At 38.2% G+C, this 24,737-nt stretch overlaps 1 protein-coding gene across 2 annotated transcripts in view; it reads right to left on the bottom strand.

Annotated features, from left to right (window-relative positions):
• Positions 1 to 21: 21 nt before the first annotated feature.
• The window catches only part of LOC125237096 (damage-control phosphatase ARMT1-like), a 61,641-nt gene continuing 36,925 nt past the window's right edge, over positions 22 to 24,737 (bottom strand). For both annotated transcript variants that reach the window (XM_048144057.1, XM_048144059.1), the window contains 4 exons: positions 20,405 to 20,582; positions 4,347 to 4,473; positions 1,241 to 1,361; positions 22 to 147 (listed from right to left, as the gene is read on the bottom strand). In XM_048144057.1, the coding sequence (XP_048000014.1) occupies positions 1,247 to 1,361; positions 4,347 to 4,473; positions 20,405 to 20,582 (420 nt within the window). In that variant the 3' untranslated portion in view covers positions 22 to 147; positions 1,241 to 1,246. The remainder of the gene's footprint in view (positions 148 to 1,240; positions 1,362 to 4,346; positions 4,474 to 20,404; positions 20,583 to 24,737) is intronic.

Below are 24,737 nucleotides of genomic sequence, written 5' to 3'. Positions count from 1 at the left end.
AGGTGTAAATAAAATGGCAAATTAAGTTAAAATCTTTTATTTACAACATGCTATAGAATTTTAAGTGCCAAAAAGGGATGAACTTGATAAATTAGTAAAAGTATTATATTTGTACTGATTTGTAGATAAAAAGAGCATAAGCGACATCTGAAACAAAGAAAAATGATCATTTAATACATATTATCAATATGACGTGTTCTTTTCATCAGAGTATTACTTTCAGTAGCAATCGCCCCATTTTAAATTTCTAATGAACCCGACTAGCGGGTTCTTGCCCCTGATGTTATAGTTCATGTGTAATAAGAACGTCGGCGAACGTGTCGCAGTTATGTGTTGTCGGTTACCGCCTGTCAAAAACGCGACTAGTCGACCTGTCATATTTCACTCATACAAGCATAGTACGCGTTCATCTACACGAGCTTAGACTGTGTGCTAGGAACGCGCCTCTTTCATATATTTGATGGCCAGTGTCCGAGGTGTGACCTCAATACAGAGCTGAGAGAGAAGCAACGAGGAGAGGGTTGACAAAAACGACAAATATAAAGTTAGCGATCCGTCAGTGAACCTGTGTAACAATGTCCTATAATATTTATTTTCATCACATTAATTTGCTGTTTAAAGGTCTCATTGCATCTACGTGTACTAAAGAATAATGTACTATTTTATTCCCAAGGGAGTAATGGATTTAGTATTAAAAATTAATACAATCCGTACAATACTTCAGGCAAAGGATGTTTCAATCAGCCAAGGAATTTTTTTGCACAACTAAAATTTGACTATTAAGCTATAAAAAATGTTATACGGTATGAAAAATGCATTTTATTTATGTTTTACAACTATTTCAGTGCATTTTTTATTTTTAAATTTCACGTAGATAAATCGTTATCATTTGAAGGGATGTTTACAAAAACAACATAACTGACTACACTGGTTGACACCTGTCACGATCAAAAATGTTGTTCTAAAAGTGTCAACCGCTCTAAGCAGTTATGTTTTTGTAAATATCCCTTCATTTGCAATCTGGCAGGAAATCGTGACGGCCATCTCGATTTGCGCTCGATCGCGTCGCCATAGCACCGGGCAGGACAACACCGCCATTCATTGAAGGTTTTGCCTTATGATTTTTTTTGTCCTCTCAAATATGATGAAAAATATTGTGTGTAACTCAGGAGGTAAGGATTTTGTAAACTCGTGTCTATAACTCTCTCCAGCCTGCGGCTGTATCTCAGGTATTATTTACCGTTGGTCACCAGAAGGGCTCCTCGTCGGGACAGGCGAGCCCGAGGCACTCGGCGCAGTAGTACTTGCAGGGCCGGTCCGCCACCTTAAGCGGCTCGGCCTTCGGGCAGAACTGGATCACCCTGCAACACAAACTATTTGTACATTTACGGGTACTTACAGCACTTGTCGGCTAACCAGCCAAATACAGAACCGAGCGGACCTATCACTAAGCGACCAGTTTATAACCTCCATATTTGGTCGTTTAATAACACCTTACATTACACCTTATAATACAAAGTCCTCCGCCGCGTCTGTCTGTCTGTGTGTTCGCGACAAACTCAAAAACTACTGAACGGATTTTCATGCAGTTTTTACCTACGAATAGAGTGATTCTTGAGAAAGGTTTAGGTATATAATTTGCTTAGAATATGTTTGAATTGGTTACAATATGACGACATTTGCTAATCGAATCGGATAAAATTCGCGCAAAAAAAAAATCTGCCCCCACTTTACATGTAGGGGGGGGTACCCTAATAAAACATTTTTTTCCATTTTTTATTTTTGCACTTTGACGGCGTGATCGATATACATATTTATATACAAATTTCAGCTTTCTAGTGCTAACGGTTACTGAGATTATCCGCGGACGGACGGACGGACAGACAGACAGACATGGCGAAACTATAAGGGTTCCTAGTTGACTACAGAACCCTAAAAATCGGTCCCCAGGTAAGCATGGTCGCGCGGTAAATAAATGGTAAAACGTCAGGCCGTCCCTCGAGTTTCAGAAGTGTCCGTGAGATGGCGCTGTACCAACGATCAAGTAGCGAACGATGATTGTACACTGATAGTACTAGTTTCATTTAATTAAAACTTGACATTCTATTCATAATTGACGAAAGACATATTTTTGAAGGCGACATCCTTTAGTGGTACTCGCTAATACCAGACAATTATTATATAAACTCAGTTCAACTACACGGCCGCGGCGTATATTTTCTCACGGCTCATATTTAACTGAGCCCCAAATTTAGTAACATTTCACACCAAATAAAATACATTTTGGCACCAATTTTAGTAAATGAGCACCAAAATCAGTGTACCAATTTAATGAAAAATGGTAACCAAATATAATAACTTTTGCTAAAGAAATAATAATTAATTACCCAAAAATTGTAAATGATCACCAATATTGGACACACCATTTTAATGTGAAATGGAAACCAAAATTTTAACATCTTGCCGTGCTATTAAAGTACATAACACCGAAAATAACCGTTGTAAACCCAAAAATAATTAGTGAGTACCAATATTGCCGCCGCATTTTAATACAAATGATACTCGGATACTCTAGGCCTAAATATTGTCTGTGTGCTGTGGGTCGCAGTTCTAACCTTTTTTTTTGTTTAGGGTGGGAAAATGTGTTCCGCATACCACTAGGGTGCGAGGGGGGACCCTAGTGCTTATGTGGGACTCCCGTATTGGCTAATGAGGCCACGGTATACCCACTAAAAACCCCCCCACATGCCACCTCGCCGCTTTGTTGGCGGGGTTACCGGAACACGTGCGCTCACAACGGCGACCAAAAACCAGTCTGCTCAACTTATCGGGTCGCGCGAGGGGCAATAAACATTAAAGAAAACCGGGTAGATCAAAATTTATAATTTCTTTGTCTGCCCCGAACATTGATATAATTAATTTCGGGTAGTTTTGTGTTGTTTACATCTTCGACGACATTTTGCTGGGACATCACTGTCACATCAGTCTGTCGTGATCACGGCCTGTGCAACCTGGCCAAAAAGTCGGAAAAAAGTTAAAATAATGATATTTGACTATAAATATGTGTCAGTTTGATTTTCATACAAAATTATTATATTTGTTAATTTTTAAAATAAATATATGTTAAGAAATACTTGTTTATTTTAAATGACCGTATGTTTGGCAGTGTCCGCCTCAGCGGACATATTAATTTATCCCAATATTTGGCAGAGTCCGCTGTGGCGGACATATTTTTTCCAAAACTAATAAATCTAGATTTTTTAAATATTTTTCGGACGCTTTAAAAACACCTGTTATTCAATATATTAAGTAAAATCGGAAAATTTATGTCACCAGAGTCTCTGCCAAATTAAGGGTTAATAACACCTTACATTACACCTTATAATACAAAGTCCTCCGCCGCGTCTGTCTGTCTGTGTGTTCGCGACAAACTCAAAAACTACTGAACGGATTTTCATGCAGTTTTTACCTACGAATAGAGTGATTCTTGAGAAAGGTTTAGGTATAAAATTTGCTTAGAATATGTTTGAATTGGTTACAATATGACATTTGCTAATCGAATCGGATAAAATTCCGCTGGCTGAGAGCTTTAATCGAAAATGCTGCTCAAACCGTTTGAGCTATATCATAACCACAAAATTAAAATTTTGAAAACAATCCTCACCATAGTGGACCAATTTTCATGAAATATGGCTAAGAACACTCCCGCCGACTAACTCAGCTTTCAAACAAAAAAAAAAAAATTAAATCGGTTCTTCCGTTCGGGAGCTACGATGCCACAGACAGACAGACAAACAACACACAGACAGACACGTCAAACTTATAACACCCCGTCGTCGTTGTGTCGGGGGTTAAAAACAATGTATGGCGGAATTGTGTCTGTCTCATAGGTGTACAAAAAAATCGGCGATGACATATGTCTATCTTTTACGGATAACGTACTATAACCATTTTTAAGATTACCCCCGTACGTAGCAGGAGCGGCGCCCGCTAGTAAAATCAAATACTATATAAACTCTATTAATACGTGCAGCTGTGAAGTTTCCCATACAATTAAGCGGCAACGATTTTAGCAGCGCCATCTAGCGGTACGACTTGTTCAAAGTAGTTTGTCAGTATAGGCGCAGTACGTAAAACAACACAAAATGCGATTACTTGATCTACTTTAACATTTTTAGACGGAATAAAACAAAGAAATAAGAGTGTGTGACTTTTATAAATTTTAAACTGTATGAACTAAACTATTTTGATCAACTTATGCCGCTAGGGGCGCTAGTATCGCGTGTTGCCAACTTTGGCACCAAGCTACACGTATTATTTGGTAAAATTTAGATCAAAACCCTTACCCGTAGTCTCCAGTCTGCATCCACTTGGGGTCGATCTTGAACAGCTGCTCCGCCCGTCCTTTTTTCAAGCCGCAAATCAGATCGCACTTGACCGTGCGGCACGCGATCAACGGCGCCGGTTGGAACCCTGGAAACAAAGAGGATCGAGTATTATACACCCTGTTTTTATTGAATTCTGTTAACTTTAAGGAAAGGTTCTTTAGATCAAATACAATTAATTCCTCTAAGTCTCACTTGCAGCAACCACTTAACTCAGGGTTAGTGGCCTGTCATCTGTCAAATTCCATATAAAATGGTGGGTTAAACCTCGGGTTAACCCTCCATTTTTGTTGGTGCAAGTGGCCGTAAGGTCCACTTGCACGAACCACTTAACTCAGGGTTAGTGGGCTGTCAGCTGTCAAATTCCATATAAAATTGCGGGTTAACCCTCGGGTTAACTCTCTATTTTGGTTGGTGCAAGTGGCCCTAGAAACTAGCGTCTTAACTCTCACGGATATCGAGTTATTAAAAAAATAAAGATAATTACTGAACACGTGCGTCTTCAGCCTTTACCAATTCCTAATGTTATTTGTTTTGACATATATGTGCCGTCAATCACTTGACACTAACTTGAATGTTATTCTTAAGTGTCTCTCACACTAATAAATTCATTTATTATGTATGAAAATGATGATTTTTTTTTTTTGCGAATTTAACTAAATGTGATATACAGGGTGGTTCCTGATAATGAACCTAGCTACGTGTCAAATTTAACGGAAAACAAATAAAACAGGGTCTAGAGAGTTACTGTCGAAGTAAAATGTGTATAACACTAAGTTCTCGCGCTTAAATGTGTAATCAAAATGCATAGACTGCCATCTCTTGACGTAGGCTAAAAACTTTTGAACCTCAGTTTTGACAATTTGGCCCATATTCTTAGCTTGGTATGTTTTAAAATGTCAAATATTAATATTAGCGCCATCTAGCTGAGCGTACCCCAAAGGTGTAACGCCATCTTGGCCACCGTACCTTTTCATTATGGTTTTGAGGTACGTTTTTTTCATTATGGTTTTGAGGTAGGTAATAGTCATTCTTTTACTTATATAATATTAAGGGTATGGCTATGTATCAGTAGGCCACATAGTCATACTTTTACTTATATAATATTAAGGGTATGACTAGGGTTGTAAATAGAAAAAAAACCAAATGTTTTTTATCAGAATTGTGAAAAAAAAACATGAAAAAAAACCGAGCACCTTGGTTTTTTTTCTAAAAATGGTTTTTTTTCAGATGAACAAATAATACGACAATAACGGTTTTTCGTGAGTTGTAACGTGTTTCAATAACAATAACGTAAATTTTAATTCAATTAACATTCAGTATACAAACGTTTGTTGGGGAATCCCCGATGCTGCGTGTAGCGTGGCGTGGGGAGGCGGTGGTGTTTCCAACAGTAAATAGTGATAACTACCAACTACAGATTTCGTAAATGTTACTTTTAATAAGACCAGAAATTAAAGTTATTCGATTAAATTCGTTTAATAGTTAACATTAAGTCTAAAAAACCGTATAAAAGTATTAACTACTTTCAAATTTTGAGATTTCGTACTTTAGAAAAAAAACTGTTTTTTTTCACGGTTTTTTTTCATGTTTTTTTTCAAGCCAGAAAAAAAACCGTTTTTTTGCAACCCTAGGTATGACTATGTATCAGTATGACTATGTGGCCTTATTTGAAAGTTAATTTTAGTCTCTATCGGAAAATGCCATGAAATTTATAACATTTCTCATAAAAAAGGGAATTTTCAGCAAAAGAAACCAACGTGTATCCTTGATAAAATTACAAAAAAATTAAACACAATAAAATCAACAAATAAAAGAAAAAATAACTTAAAACTAAACTTAAACCCTAGTTTTTTTCTCCCCTGACCCTCTGTATAGCTTTTAGGCAAGAGAACAACCCATATGTCACCTTTACCTCCCCTTTTAAACTCGTCTAGGGTATCAAACCTAGGAAACCAGTCAAATTGCATACCCACTTTTTTCCTTTGTAACCACCGCAGACTGGCGATTATTGATTTTAAGAAAATGATTGACATTGTTTCTTAAAGTACTTTAATTGTACTTTCAAATGATACCAAAATTGATAGGTTACGATGAATAAGATTAGAGGTATATCTGCTTGAAACGAATTTTGCGCGAGGTGTAATTTGATAGACGCCGAATGTATGGGAACGCGTGTCAAGCGGTACTCCCCGCCTACAGGGATGTGGTTGTATTTTGCTTATTTATTATCCGATCGTAGAAATTTAAAAAGCAACAGATAGCTTAATAATGTAGTTAAATGATTTATATAACATATTTTTTAGCTAAGTGGCCGTTTTCATTGCCTTTTTGAGTCACAAAAATCAAAAAAGAGAGTAAAAAAATGTATTTTTTGCACTATTGTTAATTAAAAAATAACTAACAAAACTATACTTTTCACATATAAGAAATCTTAATCAGCATGTTATACGCTTTCAATCGGCACCTCATTTTTCATACATACATACATACATACATACAATCACGCCTGTATCCCATAAAGGGGTAGGCAGAACACATGAAACTACTAAAGCTTCAGCACCTGCACCTGTGTGGTGACGGATTAAGAATTTCACCACCCCCTTTCTTCCCGTGGGTGTCGTAGAAGGCGACTATGGGATATGGGTTAAATTGTGGCGTAGGCGAGAGGCTGGCAACCTGTCACTGCAATGTCACAGTTTCGTTTTCTTTCAACCCCTTATTTGCCAAGAGTGGCACTGAAGCTTTAGTAGTTTCATGTGTTCTGCCTCATTTTTCAAAATTGGATAAGGGGTTCTAGACAAATTGGCAAAATATTGAAACCCGGGACCGCGATCTTTGTGACGTCATAGTTAACCCCCCCACAGTCTGAGAATGCGACAAGTCATTATTTCGTACTCAGTAAAGTCTACCGATCACAACGATACCACTTGTCAGCAGTATACTCTCCAGTCACATCAACTTCAAAACTAGACGACTTTTTTCAATTCCGCCGCCTTACTATATTTTGAAAATTTAAATTTTGAAAAAACCTCCGACACAGTGGAGCTTTCAAACAAAAAAACTAATTTAAAATCGGTTCATCCCTTCGGGAGCTACGATGCCAGAGACAGACAGACATACACACACAGACAGACACGTCACACTTATAACACCCCGTCATTTTTGCGCCAGGGCTAAAAAAATGAATAGGTACTTATTTTTTTATGATTTTTTAAACTTCCAAAATATATGCACCTATTTTTTTTATCATTGAAGGTAATCGATCAACCAAACAACAAAATATAAAATCATTTATTCAGCAAACAGGCCACAGGAGCACTTTTACATGTCAACATTACAGAATATTCATTAAAATTAAATAAATTAAATTAATAGAAATATGCCCGTGTGGTGACGGGTTAAGAATTTCACCACCCCCTTTCTTCCCGTGGGTGTCGTAGAAGTCGACTGTGGGATATGGGTTAAATTGTGTTATAGGCGAGAGGCTGGCAACCTGTCACTACAATGTCACAATTTCGTTTTCTTTCAACCCCTTTTTGCCAAGTGTGGCACTGAAACTGGAGTAGTTCATGTGCTCTGCCTACCCCTTTATGGGATACAGGCGTGATTGTATGTATGTATGTATGTAATAGAAATATTAACAATTGAAAATACTAATTTTAAGCAAAGTAGGTATACCTACAGTAATAAAACCTGTATTACGTATGTATTGTTTTCAGAAATGTCAGCGAGATGGCGCTGTACCTAGCGAGAAACTAGCGAACGATAATTGTACAAAGATTGTAGTACTTTGAAGGAGATTATTTAATATTCGGGATTCGGGTTTCGATCCCACTTCTGAACTATTGAATTTTTGGAAGCGACGTCCTTTTAGATGCTCGCCGATGTACGACAAACACTCATCCAAAGAGTATTATCAGTATATAGACTCTGCACTCATCTTTTCTTTACGACAGTAAAATCAATACTGACAATATAGGAGGGGCACAGACCAACCCCTATAGACATCTATTACAAGACGACTCGCGGTCGCCAGCCTTCCTAGTATTTGCACTGATATAAGCGCGGGCGCTCGCCGTGCCCGATCAGTATCGACCAAGTAACAGACCCGAAAGCAGCGCGTGTTTTTCGCACTAAAAAATTGGAAAAGGGTATTTTGATGCCTTAAAGATGTCCACCTGTAGTGTGAAATGGTGTGGAAAGGTAACAAGAAGCTCAAATTTAAAAACAGACGGCATTACATTCCACAAATAAGTCATATTTATAATTTATTCAGAGCCGGCATAGGTCAACTTACATTGGCCACTTACGCGTCAGTAGAGGGACAGTCATACTTCTGTCCCTTTTCATCTGGCGCGACTGCCCGCCGTCCTTGAAACGGCCAATCACAGCGCGCTTAACACATTCCCCGCCCGCTCCTCGCACCCCAAACACTGGTGACTCGTATCGCGAACCAAATATACAAGACTGCCACTCTATAGGAGGTTCTCTGTGAGGAGGGGTCAATTTTATTCTCCATACAAACGCTCTTGACTATTTCCTCCCTGGTTTTTGAAGATAGAGCACTAAGAGCACTTTTTCTGTAATAATTACCACAATTTCTTTGTAATAATTATTCATATATTATATTGTAGCAAAGAGGATCGAGTATTAAAGAGAGTTACTATCAAAGTAAAATGTGTAATCACAGTGAATAGACTGCCATCTCTCGACACAGGCTTAAAACTTTTGAACCTCAGTTTTGACAATTTGGCCCATATGCTTAGCTTGATATGTTTTAAAATGTCAAATATTAATATTAGCGCCATCTAGCCGAGCGTACCCCAAAGGTGTATCGCCATCTAGCTCACCGTACCTTTTTCTGTATGGTTTTAGGGTACGTTTTTTTCATAGACATTATCTGTCTATACGAAGTTATATAGGTCTTTGATTGTAGTTAATTACTGCGAATTATTTATTGTTGACGTGTATTGGTTTTATAAATAAAATATTATGATTATGATTTTTTTTTCAACATATATTATTATTTATGTGTGTCGGACCGTTTAGATTTTTTTGATATTCTTATTTTTAAAGAGCCCATCAAAAATTTCCACATACGGCCTTTATTGATTAGGGCGCAAAAAAGGTGTGGCATTCAGAATTAGTAACAATTAGCCAAAAAAACAAAACGGTCCGACACAGATAATTTTATTGTTATTCAGATTCTCAAATTTCGTTACGATTGATTATGTTTTGAAGGAGGAAACAGTCCAGAGCGGAACCTGGATTTTAAAAAATCTAGTTCATAACAATAACACTAGTATATTTAACTAAAATTCCCACTTGGAAAGTCCCATTCCCTTTCCATTCTAGCATTTTCGCTCCTGTAGCGTCTTAATGATGTCAAAGATAATAGACAGTAGACACTGATTATAGAAGAATAAGGCCTGATTTAGGGCTCATTTAGACGGTACGAGAACTCGCATACGAGTTTTATTACATTGCGGTATTGGATGGCTGTGCAAAATTGTATATACCCTCAACAGCCCGCAATGTAACTAAAATCGCATGCAAGTTCGCACACCGTGAATACAATGATTGATTGATAACACACAATTCACATTAGTGAAATAATGTATGCACCTATTGTTTTCAGAAATGTTCGTGAGATGGCGCTGTACCGGCGAGAAACTAGCGAACGATGATTGAAGAAAGATTGTACTAGTGTCAAATGAGTTCATTTAGCACTCGGATGTTTTATCCCACTTCTGATATTGTGAGATTTTTGAAAGCGACGTCCTTTTAGATGCTCGCCGATGTACGACTGACACTCATCCTTTGCAAAATTAAAATCTAAACAAGATAGGAACTTATGCAAATAAAATCAATGCATATTTTGTTATATCGTAATGGACTTTAACACACATACTGAAATAATGTATGTATTGTTTTCAAAAATGTCGGTGAGATGGCGCTGTACCAGCGAGAAACTAGCGAACGGTGATTGTATAACACATATTGTACTAGTTTAGCAGGAGTCCCTGTATATTCGGATTGTTATCCCACGTCAGTACCGAAAGCAGTACGCTTCCGAAAATCCGACACCAGGCAGACAAGTAGAGGCTTGTGCTGTTTCGTTCGTTGATCGGAGCGCTCCGATCTCGTTCAATCGCTCCCACGAACTAGTTCGCTCTTTTAAGGTCTTTTGCTCATTTAGTTCAGCCAGACCAGCGACCACTGCGGTCGGAAAGATCAGAACGAATGTAACCGAATAGTGTCAAAATGATAAGAATAGTCCACAGATAGTAACATTCCGGGTCGAAAGGTTGTAAGTAACCGAAGTTTAATATGAAAACTTGACGTTTTTTTGTAACTCCGCTAAGTAGCTCTCGCTCTCGGTCGGCGCAGTCACGCGCTCGTTCTCGATCCAAACCGCTCGCGCTCGCCGATCCTATACTGAACTAAATGAGCAAAGACCGATTCTCAGAGGTTCAGTTCATTTCGGTCATTGATGGGATTTTATTCCTAACAGTTCATAGTTCGTGAACGACACAAGCCTACAGGCAAGCATGGTCGCGCGGTAAATGGTAAAACGTCAGGCCGTCCCACAGAGAACCTCCTATAGAGTAGCAATCTTGTATATTTTGTTCGCGATACGAATCACCAGTGTTTGGGCTGCGAGGAGCGGGCGGGGAATGTGTTAAGCGCGCTGTTATTGGCCGTTTCAAGGACGGCGGGCAGTCGCGCCAGATGAAAAGGGACAGAAGTATGACTGTCCCTCTACTGACGTGTAAGTGGCCAATGTAAGTTGACCTATGTCGGCTCTGAATAAATTATAAATATGACTTATTTGTGGAATGTAATGCCGTCTGTTTTTAAATTTGAGCTTCTTGTTACCTTTCCACACCATTTCACACTACAGGTGGACATCTTTAAGGCATCAAAATACCCTTTTCCAATTTTTTAGTGCGAAAAACACGCGCTGCTTTCGGGTCTGTTACTTGGTCGATACTGATCGGGCACGGCGAGCGCCCGCGCTTATATCAGTGCAAATACTAGGAAGGCTGGCGACCGCGAGTCGTCTTGTAATGGATGTCTATAGGGGTTGGTCTGTGGGCCGTCCCTATAGCAGAGTTTCAGAAGTGTCCGTGAGATGGCGCTGTACCAACGACAAAGTAGCGAACGATGATTCTACACTGATAGTACTAGTTTCACTAGGACTTCATTTAACTTAAAACTTTAAGAAACTTTTAAGAAAGACAATTTTTGAAGGCGACATCCTTTTGTGATACTCTCTAATACCAGACAATTATTATATAAACTCAGTTCAACCAGGGGCGGCTCACTCCGCGTTTCTATCGCCGCACTATAAGTTCATGCTGGCGGCCGCGAGTTCGCGGCCTACTCAGGGGTAGCGCACGTTCTCACGGAACGCACGTTCGCACTTTCTATTGTTACTTCATGTCGCGAGTTTTTTTTAAGGATCATATGCGATGTCCGCGTGTGAAATGTCTAATAATGCTTAGTTAAATAGACATCATGAATAAAATAAATAACATAGGTAGGACATTCTTACACAGATCTACTACTGATTAAGTTCCACGGAAAAGTTCAATAAGGCTTGTAATGTTGGAACTTCAAGAAAAATATATAAATACCGTATATATACCTAGAAAGTACTCAAGACTTTAATATAATAGACAGTAACGACGACATTTTATGTGAGTAGTAATTCATTTTAATCCATAGGTAACCGGTAACCCTATCGCCGGACGCCGCGCACGTGCGGCTCGTTTCTTTGTAAGAATTTTGTATGTATTTAAAAAGGCGGCATTTCGTGAACAAAGCAGTGGGCCTTCTGTACTTGTACTATTATTATATTCTGTGACATTAGTGAAATAATGCATGTATTGTTTTTAAAAATGTCCGTGAGATGGCGCTGTACCTGCGAGAAACTAGCGAAAGGTGATTGTACGCAAACTGTACTATAGGCTACTAGACTCGTATCGAATTTAGCACATCAAGTTATTGTATTCTGTAGTATTTGACTTAAGAAATCTATATTTATAGCTTGCGGGGATTAACAATGCGTGATGACTTCGTATTTTTAATTAAAGATGAGTGTATGTTTTTTTTTTAATTATGGACTCCGAAAACGGTGTTGGCCATTGGAGTGACGTCACATAATTCAAATCAACTATGGAAATTAGAGGTACTAATCTAATATCCATAGAAGCAACCTCTATTGTATTAAAATTCATAGTCGTTGCTCAGCTGTGACAGTGTCAAATTTTTTTTTTTCTGAATATAGTGACGTCAAGTAATTAATAAGATAAGACATATTGGGTTGGCACAAAGTAATGAGACACTTGGTTTACGTTTTATATTTTTTATTATTATTACAATACAAAAAGCTTAGTCGATGATGTAATCACCATTAGCACCTATGACTTCTTGCCAACGACCCGGCAAAGTTTGGATGCCTTTCGCCCAGAACTCTGATGGCTGTGCCTCGAAATCATTGAATTGTTTACCCCGCAAATGTCGTTTCAGGGCTCTAAACAAATGAAAGTCTGATGGTGCGAGGTCTGGAGAATAAGGTGGGTAATCGTCTCCCAGCCCAAGTTCTGCAGCTGTTAGCGAACGGTAGATGCGACATGAGGTCGAGCGTTATCATGTAGTAAAATTACAGTGGCTCGACTTCGTAGTTTTTTCTTGATAGCAGAAGATAGTTCGGTGAGCTGTGTTGAATATTTGTTAGCGTTTACAGTTTCATTGTGTAATAGTTCATGAAACAGCATGCCTTGCGAGTCCCAGAAACAACAAAGCAAAACTTTTAAGCGGTTCTTTCGACTCAGCTTCGGTTGAGTTGGTGACGTTTCTTCTCGAGGCAGCCAAAAAGCACGACGTGTATCGTTCTCATAATAAATCCATGATTCATCTCCCGTAACCAGATCAGTCAAAAACTCTTTACGTCGGGGTCGCAGCAAAAGTGATTGACAGATGGCGACACGGACTGCACGACTGGCGTCGGTAAGGATGTGCGGTACCCATCGAGCCAAAACTTTTCGATACCCAAGCTCATGCAGATGGTATTCCACAGCGTGGTGACTGCAGTTAAGTGCTTCCGCTAATTCACGAGTAGTAGCATCAGGATTCGACTGTAGTTCGCGGCGTAAATCGTCATCATTGAATGCAGGTGGTCGCCCTGAGCGTGACTGACTTTCAAGGCTCCTGTCTCCTGATTTAAAACGGTCAAACCATCTGGACACCGTGGCATGGCTTGTACTTCCAGCGCCCAATGCAGTGTTGATATTGTCAGCGGCAGCCCGCGCACTGTGGCCTAACAAGTACTCGTATAAGTAAAGTGTTCGAACTTGTCGCTCGTCCATTTTATTTCAATCTAACTAAACCAATCACGAGGGCGGCTTTATATACCCTCACATTAGAAGTACCTAGAATGTTGTACAACATACTAGAATATTATCGAAAACAATTAACTTAAGAAAGGAAATGTATAGAGTTTTGTAGAGTGTGTCATTACTTTTGTGCCAACCCAATACTTTGAAAAAGGGTCAAGTAGCCTATTGTCCCGGATTTGTGAGCTCACGTTTTTGACACATTTGTTTTGAAGTATGTTGCGATGAGGCTAATAGGTATCATTTGCCAAATCTAACGATTAATTTCGAATTGGTTGAATCGATTAGGCCCTATGTACAAGTAGTCCGTTGCTTCTGGAAAGTAATGTATGAAAATGTTGGCATAATTAATGGAAGGTTTTTTTTGATTGGGATATGTACATTACAGGCCGAAGTTATTTTTCATCAACCCTCCCCATCCCTCCCCCCTCTGCGTCACCCCTCTTCCCCCCCTTAAATAGCCGAAAATGCGGTTTTTCGCGATTTCTGACAAAACCGTTGTAGATACAGAAAAAGCGTGTAGGAAAAAAGTAATCCTTGATAAATTTACTACAAATCGTTCATTGACACTTTGGTTCTAGCACTTATAGGTTTCGCGTGATCCATCACGAAAGTTGGTCCTTTACTGCAATTTTCTTTAGTGAATGTTAAGTTTTCTCCCAAATTGCTTACGAAATCTGTTTGATATTACTAAAATATTATAAACTGAAAATGAATTTCAGGGGGAAAAATCACTACCATGGGTGGGACTTGAACTCACGGCTACTGGATTGATACTCCAGGGCTCTACCAACAGCTACCAAAAGCTCATCCCCAGTCATAGATACACTATATAGATCAATGGTACTCCTAGCGACTACTACCGTGAAAATATTACGTCTTAAATAGTTACTGGAATTCCAAGACATATTGGAAATTCCACCCATGGTAGTGATTTTTCCCCCTTAATTTTATTTTAGTCATGAGTTACAATATTTTAGTTATATCAAACAAATTTCGACGATTTCGTATGCATTTTGGGCGAAAACTTAACATTCACTAAAGAAGATTGCAGCAAAGGACCAACTTTCGTGACGGATCACGCGTAAACTATAAGTGCTAGAACCAAAGTGTTAATGAATGATTTGTAGTAAATTTATTAAGGATTACTTCGTTCCTACGCGCTTTTTCTGTATCTTCAACTGTTTTGTCAGAAATCGAGAAAAACCGCATTTTCGGCACTTTAAGGGAGGGTAGAGGGGTGACGCAGAGGAGGGAGGAGTGGGGAGGGTTGATGAAAAATAACTTCGGTCTATAACGTACATATTTCAATTTAAAAAAACCTTCCATTAATTATGCCGTAATTTTAGCTAATTTCCCCCTGCTAAAGGAGGCGCTTAAAGGAATATACGATTTCTATCAGCTTACCGAAATGTCATTTGAATCGAAATGATAGAATCTGCCATAGCACTAGTTTAAAAATAAAAATGAATGATAAATGACATAATAAATAAATCCTGCGCGATAAATTAATATCGTAAAATACTCACTAACGAAGATACGAAAAAATGTAACATGATGTGTTAGATTATGTTTAAAGTAAGCGAAATATTGTTTTTAAGTACTTGATTTTTTTTAAATATTATTACCGGATTTTATTTAAAATGTCAATAGGTTGCGCAAGTTTACGTTTTGTGGACGCTGTCATGTGTCAAAAAGAGGTTCTTACAGCTCTGGGACAATAGTTTAGCAGGAATCCCTTTATTTTCGAATAGCTATCCCGCGTCAGTACCGAAAGCAGTACGCTTCTGAAAATCCGACACCAGGCAGGCAAGCACGGTCGCGCGGTAAATGGTAAAACTTCAGGCCGTCCCTATTGGCTTCGTGCGAAGTGCATGGAGGGGGTAAGCAAAGCGATCGCAGTGCTTGCGGTGGTCAAAATCGACACTGATTGTGGTTGTCATCTATCAAAACTCATACAATATAATACAATGTGTAATGTTTGATATGGGGCATCAATGTTGTTTCGTTGTTAATTGTACAAATAATGGCATAAATAGTCGTTGCACGTTCTATGCGTTTCTTAGAGCACACTGGAAATAGGATCAAAGAACTAAATGGATAGCTACGGTGAAGAGAAAACGTAAGTGACATGTCAAAACAAAACATTATAATAAATTATATTTAAGCTTTGTTTACCTAATATTGTTCAATAGTCTGTTAGTATTTGTCCTACCGTAAAAGATTATGCTTAAAGATTCAGGCCTAGCCTGGGAATAGCCCCGTGTCGGATATTTCTGTGGCCGCGGACATGACTAGGTACTTACGTTTAGATTTGTTTTATATGGCATTAACGGGACGGAGGTTTAGCGAATACCATATCACTAGCTCGAAGAACTTGTACCATTACTCCTATGTTCTTCAAGATTCTTATATGCCCTCTGCCAGCACCAATTTATTGACTCTTTCTGTAGTCTGGGGTTGGAAGTTTATACCGTGAGTAATGCTTTGGAAACTGATTTTTGGTATTATATCCATGTCTTTATAATCTATTTACCTAAATTACACTTAAAATAGTAGCTCTTGTTATTCGATTTATTTAAAATTAACGAAAAATCGTTAAAATATAATGTTTGTTTACATGTCATTTTTTGACATTTTCCACTTCAGGTTCACTTGGTAGTGGGCGTAATTGTCGTGCACGTAGCCAATAGCACTATTCGAAAGTGCGATAAGGACGGCCCGATGTTATGGAGTTTCTGAAGTGTCCGTGAGATGGCGCTGTACCAACGACAAAGTAGCGAACGATGATTGTGTACTGATAGTACTAGTTTCACTAGGAGTTCAGTTAAGGTGATTTTTGACAGTAATGACAATTTTTGAAGGCGACATCTTTTTTTGATACTCGCTAATATCAAAGACAAATACAGGGTGATTCATGAGTCGTGAGCAGGAGTGAACAGGGTAGGTACTGGGGGTGGGGAGTAGGCTTGTGCCGTTTCGTTCGTTGATCGGAGCGCTCCGATCTCGTTCAATTGCTCCCACGAACTAGTTCGCTCTTTTAGGTCTTTGCTCATTTAGTTCAGTCAGACCAGCGACCACTACGGTCGGAAAGATCAGAACGAATGGGATCGACTAGTGTCAAAATGATACGAATATTCCACAGACAATAACAATTCCGGGCCGAAAGGTTGTAAGTAACCGAAGCTTAATATGAAAACCTGACGTTTTTGTTTCGCTTTGCTAAATACCTCGCTCCCGGTCGGCGCCGTCACACACTCTTTCTTGATCCAAACCGCTCGCGCTCGCCGATCCTATACTGAACCACTACTTGTACTATTATATATTCTGTGACTGAACTAAATGAGCAAAGACCGATTCTCAGACCACGGTAAGATTCAGTTCATTTCGGTCATTGATGGGATTTTATTCCTAACAGTTCATAGTTCGTGAACGACACAAGCCTAGTGGGGAGGGTCACGCTGAGCAACTTTCATAATGGGGCAACACTGAATTGTGATTATTTTTCTTAACTATGACTTAATTGATAAGTACTTAATTGATAGCTAATTATCAATTACGTTAAAAAAATATACCACAATTTAGTGTTGCCCCATTATGAAAGTTGCTCAGTGTGACCCTCCCCAGTAGGTACCCTGTTCACTCCTGCTCACGACTCATGAATCACCCTGTATTATATAAATTTAGTTCAACCTTACTTGTCTAATCATGTAAACAAATACTGCTGGGAAACATTATCTCACTTTTCTCTGGAATTACACATTAATAATTTCTTAAAATGTTATTATATACTTAACGAAATTCACAAAGTATGAATTCAATCAAAAAACCACTGAAAAATATTATTTCTAAAAAAAATTTTCATCAATGACTGCAATTACGAACGGATGACATCCAAAATTCCTGACATTACGAAGTCTAGATTGTCTATGAATCGTAACGTTGAGATGACAACTTTTTTTTTTGTATGTCTTTCCCATCACGGAACAATGGTATTCCGGACCTTTGGGAGGCGTGCGCGGGGCCGAAGCCAACACGTAGAGGCCCTTTCGACACTTTAATGAAATGTAAGGGGTACACCGAGCGGATGTTGCCCTTGCCCGTATCATGGGACACACGCAGAGGCAACACCCGCCAGGGTGTAAGGACTATTTGAGAGTTAATGGAATCTAAAATGAACTGGTCTATTTTGATGAAAGTGATGGACTAAATACTGGGCTATGGATAAAAAAAACCGGACGCCTGCCTAATAAAACGGTATCCAATTTTATTTCCGGCAGACGGTGACTCGTCCCCACAAGATGACAACTTATCGTTATGAACGATCGATATTAACATTTGAGTTTGTATAGCTTGGAAAAAATGCCTTGATATTAACTACAATAATTTATCAGATTTATTAACCCACTTCTTTACGTTTTATTTCCTGTCTTTACAATAAATATTTTACTATCAGTATATTTTTTGTTGTATTCATGTTAATAGTATCTAGTACTATAAAATGAATACTTTACTAGCCTTTTCCATAGAACATGCAAATGTAACGAAAACGAATTAAATTTTGGTTTTTAGATAAATCCTCTGATGACGTTAGCAGCGTTTATTTACAAATTATCGTTAATTCATCATTTTATCGACATTTCCAATCACTAGTAATTGTCTTTGATCATATTTGACGTTTCGTTTGTTTACATGATAGGACAAGTAAAGATGAACCCACTGTAACTCCGTAAAGACAGATACAGTCTAAGAACAAAACGTACCACGGAACCATCAAGAAAAATGTACGGTCGACTAGATCGCGCTACAGCCTAGGCTGATGCTCGGTTAGATGGCGCTAATATCTGATTCAACCATTTTAACACATGGGATATGCGAAAAATGTATCCTACCAAAAACATTCTGTAAAAAACTAGCCAAGTAATGAAATCTAGACATAGTCATGCCAAATCGAAGGTTCCTTACTGCGAATTATTTATTACTATACCGGGTGGGGCCTGTAACAAAAGCAAAAAATTAAACTGTAGGCTGTACTCCTTACACAGACCAACATTTGTTCAGCGACTTTTAAAAATAACTTGTATTTTGTTATTTATCACCCTTGAAAGTTTTTCCTAAGAGGTAATGTATTGCGAATTCTGTTAAGTCTAAAGTGTGACTGACAACGTCAATGACAACAATAATGGCGTCCATTGAAGCTAATATTTATTTTGTATGAAAAATAAGAAAATTAAAGACTTCATAATTTTTAAAAGTCGCTGAAGAAATGTTGGTCAGTTTAAGGAGTACAGCCTACAGTTTAATTTTTTGCTTTTGTTACAGGCCCCACCCTGTATATGGACGCCTGCAATCAAGGGGCCTGAAAATGCCGCGAAATAGTTCCAGTAAAGGATGGTACGGCAGTGTTTGCTTTGCCATTTTTTTATGTAGTCGTCATCCCTTTTGTCCAAGATACGTACAGAAATGAAATGAAATGAAATATTTATTTTCCAAGTAGGCATATTACAATGCGCTTATGAACGTCAAATAAAACTACGCCGGCTCTAACCCTACGCCTCAGCCTCGAGAAGATTTCAGTCCCCCCTCAGTTGGAGGAAGGTATCCACTATGGGACCGGCAAGAAACTCGGCGGGCCACTTCTTTTCAAAACATTACATCTTATATTTAACATGCATTAAAAAAAAAAAAAAAAAAAAAAAAAAAAAAAAAAAAAAAAAAAAAAAAACAGTGTAGTGCGAAAAGATTTGCCTTCGTATTGTTACGGAAACGTACGAACGTGTCATGCTATTTCAGTCAGTCTCAGTACAAGATGTACTGACATTGACTGAACCAGCATGACAAATTATACGAACGTTTCCGAAGGAAACCCTTTTCGCACTATATCTGTACATTTATATTTATTAATCTTACATAAGCGAGCATCGAAAACGGACGTCGCCTACAAAATAGTACATTGTGCAACAAGGGGAGGAAGTTGAATATTACTAACGAGAGTAAGTTAAATCGCGACGGCTTGCCGGAGCGATTTAAAGACTCGAGTTAGTAATATTCATACTTCCCGAGTTACACACAATGTTTTTCATCACACTCGCAATGTCAAAAATATGTAGGTAAATACATGTAAAAAAGTTAAGTACGGTCCTAGAAATTTCATTATTCCCTTGGGGGAACGATTTTTCTATAACTCACGCTCTGCCTGCGTGCAATAGCACATTTAAAGTGCGGGTGTGATGAAAAATCCTTTATCGACATCAGAAGTGGGATTACTATATTCAAAGACATATATAACTCCGTAAAGACAGATAAAGTCTAAGAAAAAAACGTACCTCAGTACCATACAGAAAAAGGTACGCTCAGCTAGATGGCGCTAATATTAATATTTGACATTTTAAAACATATCAAGCTAAGAATATGGGCCAAATTGTCAAAACTGAGGTTCAAGTTTCAAGCCTGTGTCAAGAGATGGCAGTCTATGCACTGTGATTACACATTTTACTTCGACAGTAGCTCTCTATAATACTCGATCCTCTTTGATATAATATATAAATATATATACATAGAAAACATCCATGAGTCAGGAACAAATATCTGTATATATATGTATTATGTATATACCTTGCAGCGCCTGCAGTAGTGGTGTGATGGGCGGGACGTTTTTCTCCCCCAGCAGCTTCCTATAGTTCAAGTCCCCTTTGAACAGGACAGCCACGGCGTACTGGAGTTTCCGGTACAACCAGTAGTCATATTTCTTCATGTCTTTGAACACGTGGGGCGACGTCCAGAAGTCTTCACACTGAAACATTAATGAATTTAATTGAATCATTTATTTCAGGTATTATACCCATATTTGTATTAGTAACATTTTTTTTTTAATATTAAATTGAATTAATTTAAAATTAAATAATAACAAATAATAAAAAAAAATCGAAATAAGATGTCATATATTAAAGAAAAAATGACGAACACCACCAGTGGTGAAGGCCGGATTCGAACCGGTTTGTATTAGCAATCCGGGCCAAACGCCATGAACCCCTAGGCCACCTCGCCACAGCGGAAGCCGTCGAAATTTCTCTTCTATATGTCATCTTTGTAAGACTAGGCGTCTTTGACCAACTCTAAGGGCAAGCAGTTTGAATTTGATTTGTTCCCATAGTTGCGAATAACAAATAAATTAAAAATGAATAATAAAAAACTGTTCGTAGATTACATTAGGTATTTAAAAACATTTCATTTCACACACTACTATAAGTACTATAACTATGCACAGGTACTATAAGCCACTCAATTTAAAATTAAAATAAATAATAATAATTGTCATATTTTAATGTGCATGTCATTCCATTTGCGCATAAAAGGACAGTCAAATGCCGAGGCAGCCCTAGCAGGATCCTGAACCCATTGTTATATTGTACGCGCAGGGTATTATACACAGATGTCATATATACCATAGATCAAGCAAACGTATCTACTTAGCGTGTCAAATGAACTCAGTGAAATCCACTGAGTTGTCCGTCTTTAATCGCAGCTTGCAGCTTTCGGGCGTCAATTTTTGTAAGTTGAAGTCAATCAAAACATAAAAAATGCCTCGTTACGTGATATTCAATTGCAACAACGCAAAAATTGAACAATCAAGAGCCTGAGACATATTTAAAATTACAGGCAAGAAACAACTTCAGTACAAAATTTGACACGCTCGGCCCCTATACAAATATATGAACTTGTTTCCTCTATCTAAATATAGGTAGTTCTGTGGTATTATATTATATGAACGCTGCGTATAATTGGTCCATAGGCTACAGGCATAAAATGACTGGCAGAATGCTTTAAAATAGTATTTTATACAATCGTGATATAATACAAAGCTTTTCAGTCGAGTACCATGTTGAGGCCACGAGCTAGTACGGTACGAGAGTGAAAAGCTTAATTATATCACTATTGTATACAATACTTTTTCTATGAGTCTTCATTTTCATCATCAATGGACGAAAAATATCATCATTCAAGTTAAAATTAATGTTAATAGCGTCGTTCACCGTTGTATCAACATCGAATTACCTAGCAACCAATTGTTTGTAATAACCGTCTCTGATTGATCGATAACGCGATAAATAAAAAAAAAACGTGTTTCAGATGCATAAAAATTTGCCAGGTATCGCAAATTAGTATAGAACTTGTATGAAGTTCTATTTTTGAATTTTTTTCAGTTAACTAAAGTGAATTGTAATGAAATATTATAGTTGATTAAGTGTCAAAGACTATCCAACACTGAAAAGTCGGCTCATATAGTTTAGTCTGTGGTGTCCTAATTGACAGATTAAAGTCGACGAGTAGAAAAAGGGTTATTTTAACCTACTTAGGGGTTATTTTAATCAGGGGATGCACTTCGAAACCCGCATGCCAGCTAGCCAGCATATTACACCTTACACCCGACACTCCTGAGTCCTGACAGCCAGTGCCTTGCGTTCTCTCCATGTCTGCATCGTCAGTAAGGTCCTCGGTCACTCAGTATCCAAGATATTTAAAGGACTTCTCATGGTTCAATACAACACCAGAAAGTTTTTTTTTTTTTAATTATAAACTGGCCAGTGATTGACCTTAGTCGCACCTGATGGAAAGTGACGACAAGGCCGAGGTTGTAGCTCACTGGTTCAGTAATAGCTTATTGACTCTTGACTTGAATTCACCCAGATTGTATTCGCCCGGGAATACAGATGAGGGGAGCATGTTCCATTACTTAGCAGTTCGCATTACGAAAGAAGAGGCAAACCTGAGAATATACCTTATCGAGCTGAGATAAGGTATATTCTAATTTTATGGTTTTTATTACAATTATTTGGCACTTGAGTGTGTGTGTTCCTGTCGATGAGTAAGGCTGCCAGAGCTCAACTAGGGTGCGGTGTGCTGATGACAGGAGGACTTACGGAATTAACTTGTTCCGTCTATTGTCCTTTGAGTCGTCGGCAACCCGAACCCTCCTTAGAACTTGTACACTCCATTTTGCTATGTACTTAACACAGCAAAAGGGAATGTACAAGTTTCTAATGGGGTGGCAACGCGCATGTGACACTGTTTGAGTTGCATGCGTCTATAGGTTACGGTGACCGCTTTACATCAGGCGAGCCGTATACTTGTTTGCCACCGACGTAGTATAAAAAAAACTTGACATTGAGTACATAATTATGTAGTGCAAAAAGCTGTTCCTTCGTATTGTTACGGAAACGTACGAACGTGTCATGCTATTTCAGTCAGTCTCAGTACAAGACGTACTGACATTGACTGAACCAGCATGAAAAGTACGAACGTTTCCGGAAAAATACGAAGGAGAAGATTTACGCAGTACATCTGTATTGGCATCGGGGTTTTTTTTTAACTGTAGGGTGACCAAGTACTTCATAAATTAATCATTAACATTTACATTGTCAAAAAATCGAGATTTTTCACTAATTAAGGCACGAAACAGATTTTTATAATTTTAAGGGATATGAGGCAGTGTTAATCGTTGATCTTGCTCACGTCTCCTGAATCACTATGTATGTGTCGAAAAACGCAAACATCAACTGTCGCGGGTACAGCGACATCTAGGGGACAACGGGGACATGTAAGAATAGTTGGGTATTTGGGAACTTTTTTTTATGAAATAGGCAGCAAACGAGCAGACGAGCCGCCTAATGGAAAGCAGTCATCGCCGCCCATGGACATAAGCAACATCAGGGGAGTCACCTATGCGTTGCCGACCTTTAAGAACCCTAAATACCTGCTTCTTCTGCCCTAAATTCTACTCAAGAACCCAATGTTATTAGCGCAAGGGGAACACCTCAGAAGGTAGCTCATTCCACAACTTGCATTAAATGACAGTAAACCAGTGTCTATGGGAATGATTCAGAAAAAAAATCCTTATTACTACTAGTAGTTGTGCATACGCAGTTGGTCCGTAAGAAAATGTATGTATGTATATAATTATGTAATCCAGTAAGATGTATAAATGCCATACGATAAATAAATATGTAACTATATATGTTTCATTTTCAGTTACCTATTTTTTTTAAAGCCTGCTCCCACTACTCTTTCTGTTTAGCCTGTTGATTGACGGGTAGAGAATATCTTTATGCATTAAGTCCGCCATTTGTACTTTATTTGCTATATTGTGCAGTAATGTTTTGATGAATAAATAAAAAAAAACCGGCCAAGTGCGAGTCGGACTCGCGCACCGAGGGTTCCGTACAAACCTGCAAGGTTTACAAAGTTCGTTCATTACGACAATCGAGTCATAACTATGGTATTTTTATTGCAAAATGAAATTCATAACATTACAATGGGGAAAGATGGAGGAGCATAAATTTAAGAATATTTTGTAATGTAACTAAAAATTTAAGGTTTGCGGAATTTTTCCTTTATGTGTGCTATAAAACGTTGCTTCATGCCAAATTTCAAGATTCTAGGTCGACTGGAAGTACCCTTTAGGTTTTGATTCCCTTGCGAGTACTTGCGAGTTTCAAAATATGCAGCTTAAATTGCTGTTTCTTTTGATTGCGTTGACATAGAAGTTTGATTTTGTTACAGCTTAAAGGTATTATAGACCTGAGTATTTGGTATGAATTTCAATTTAATACCTCTACGCGTTTATGAGGAAATGGGTAGTAAGGTTAAAATTATTAAAAAAAAATATATTATGTGATGTAACTAAAAATTTATGGTTTTCGTAATTTTTCCTTTATCTATGCTATAAGACGTTGCTTCGTACCAAATTTCAAGATTCTGAGTTCACGGGAAGCACCCTGTAGGTTTTGATTCCCTTGCAAGTGTCGAAAATTTGCGGCATAAACGGCTGTATCTTTTGATTGCGTTGGCTTAGAAGTTTGATTTTTTCACAGCTTCAAGGGACAGTAGACCTGAGTAATTGATATAAATTTCAGCTTCATACCTCCACGCGTTCCTGAGAAAAAGGGTC

Source organism: Leguminivora glycinivorella, chromosome 20 (assembly GCF_023078275.1).
Source record: "Leguminivora glycinivorella isolate SPB_JAAS2020 chromosome 20, LegGlyc_1.1, whole genome shotgun sequence".
Classification (NCBI taxonomy): domain Eukaryota; kingdom Metazoa; phylum Arthropoda; class Insecta; order Lepidoptera; family Tortricidae; genus Leguminivora; species Leguminivora glycinivorella.
This window is presented reverse-complemented; position numbering and strand designations above follow the sequence as displayed.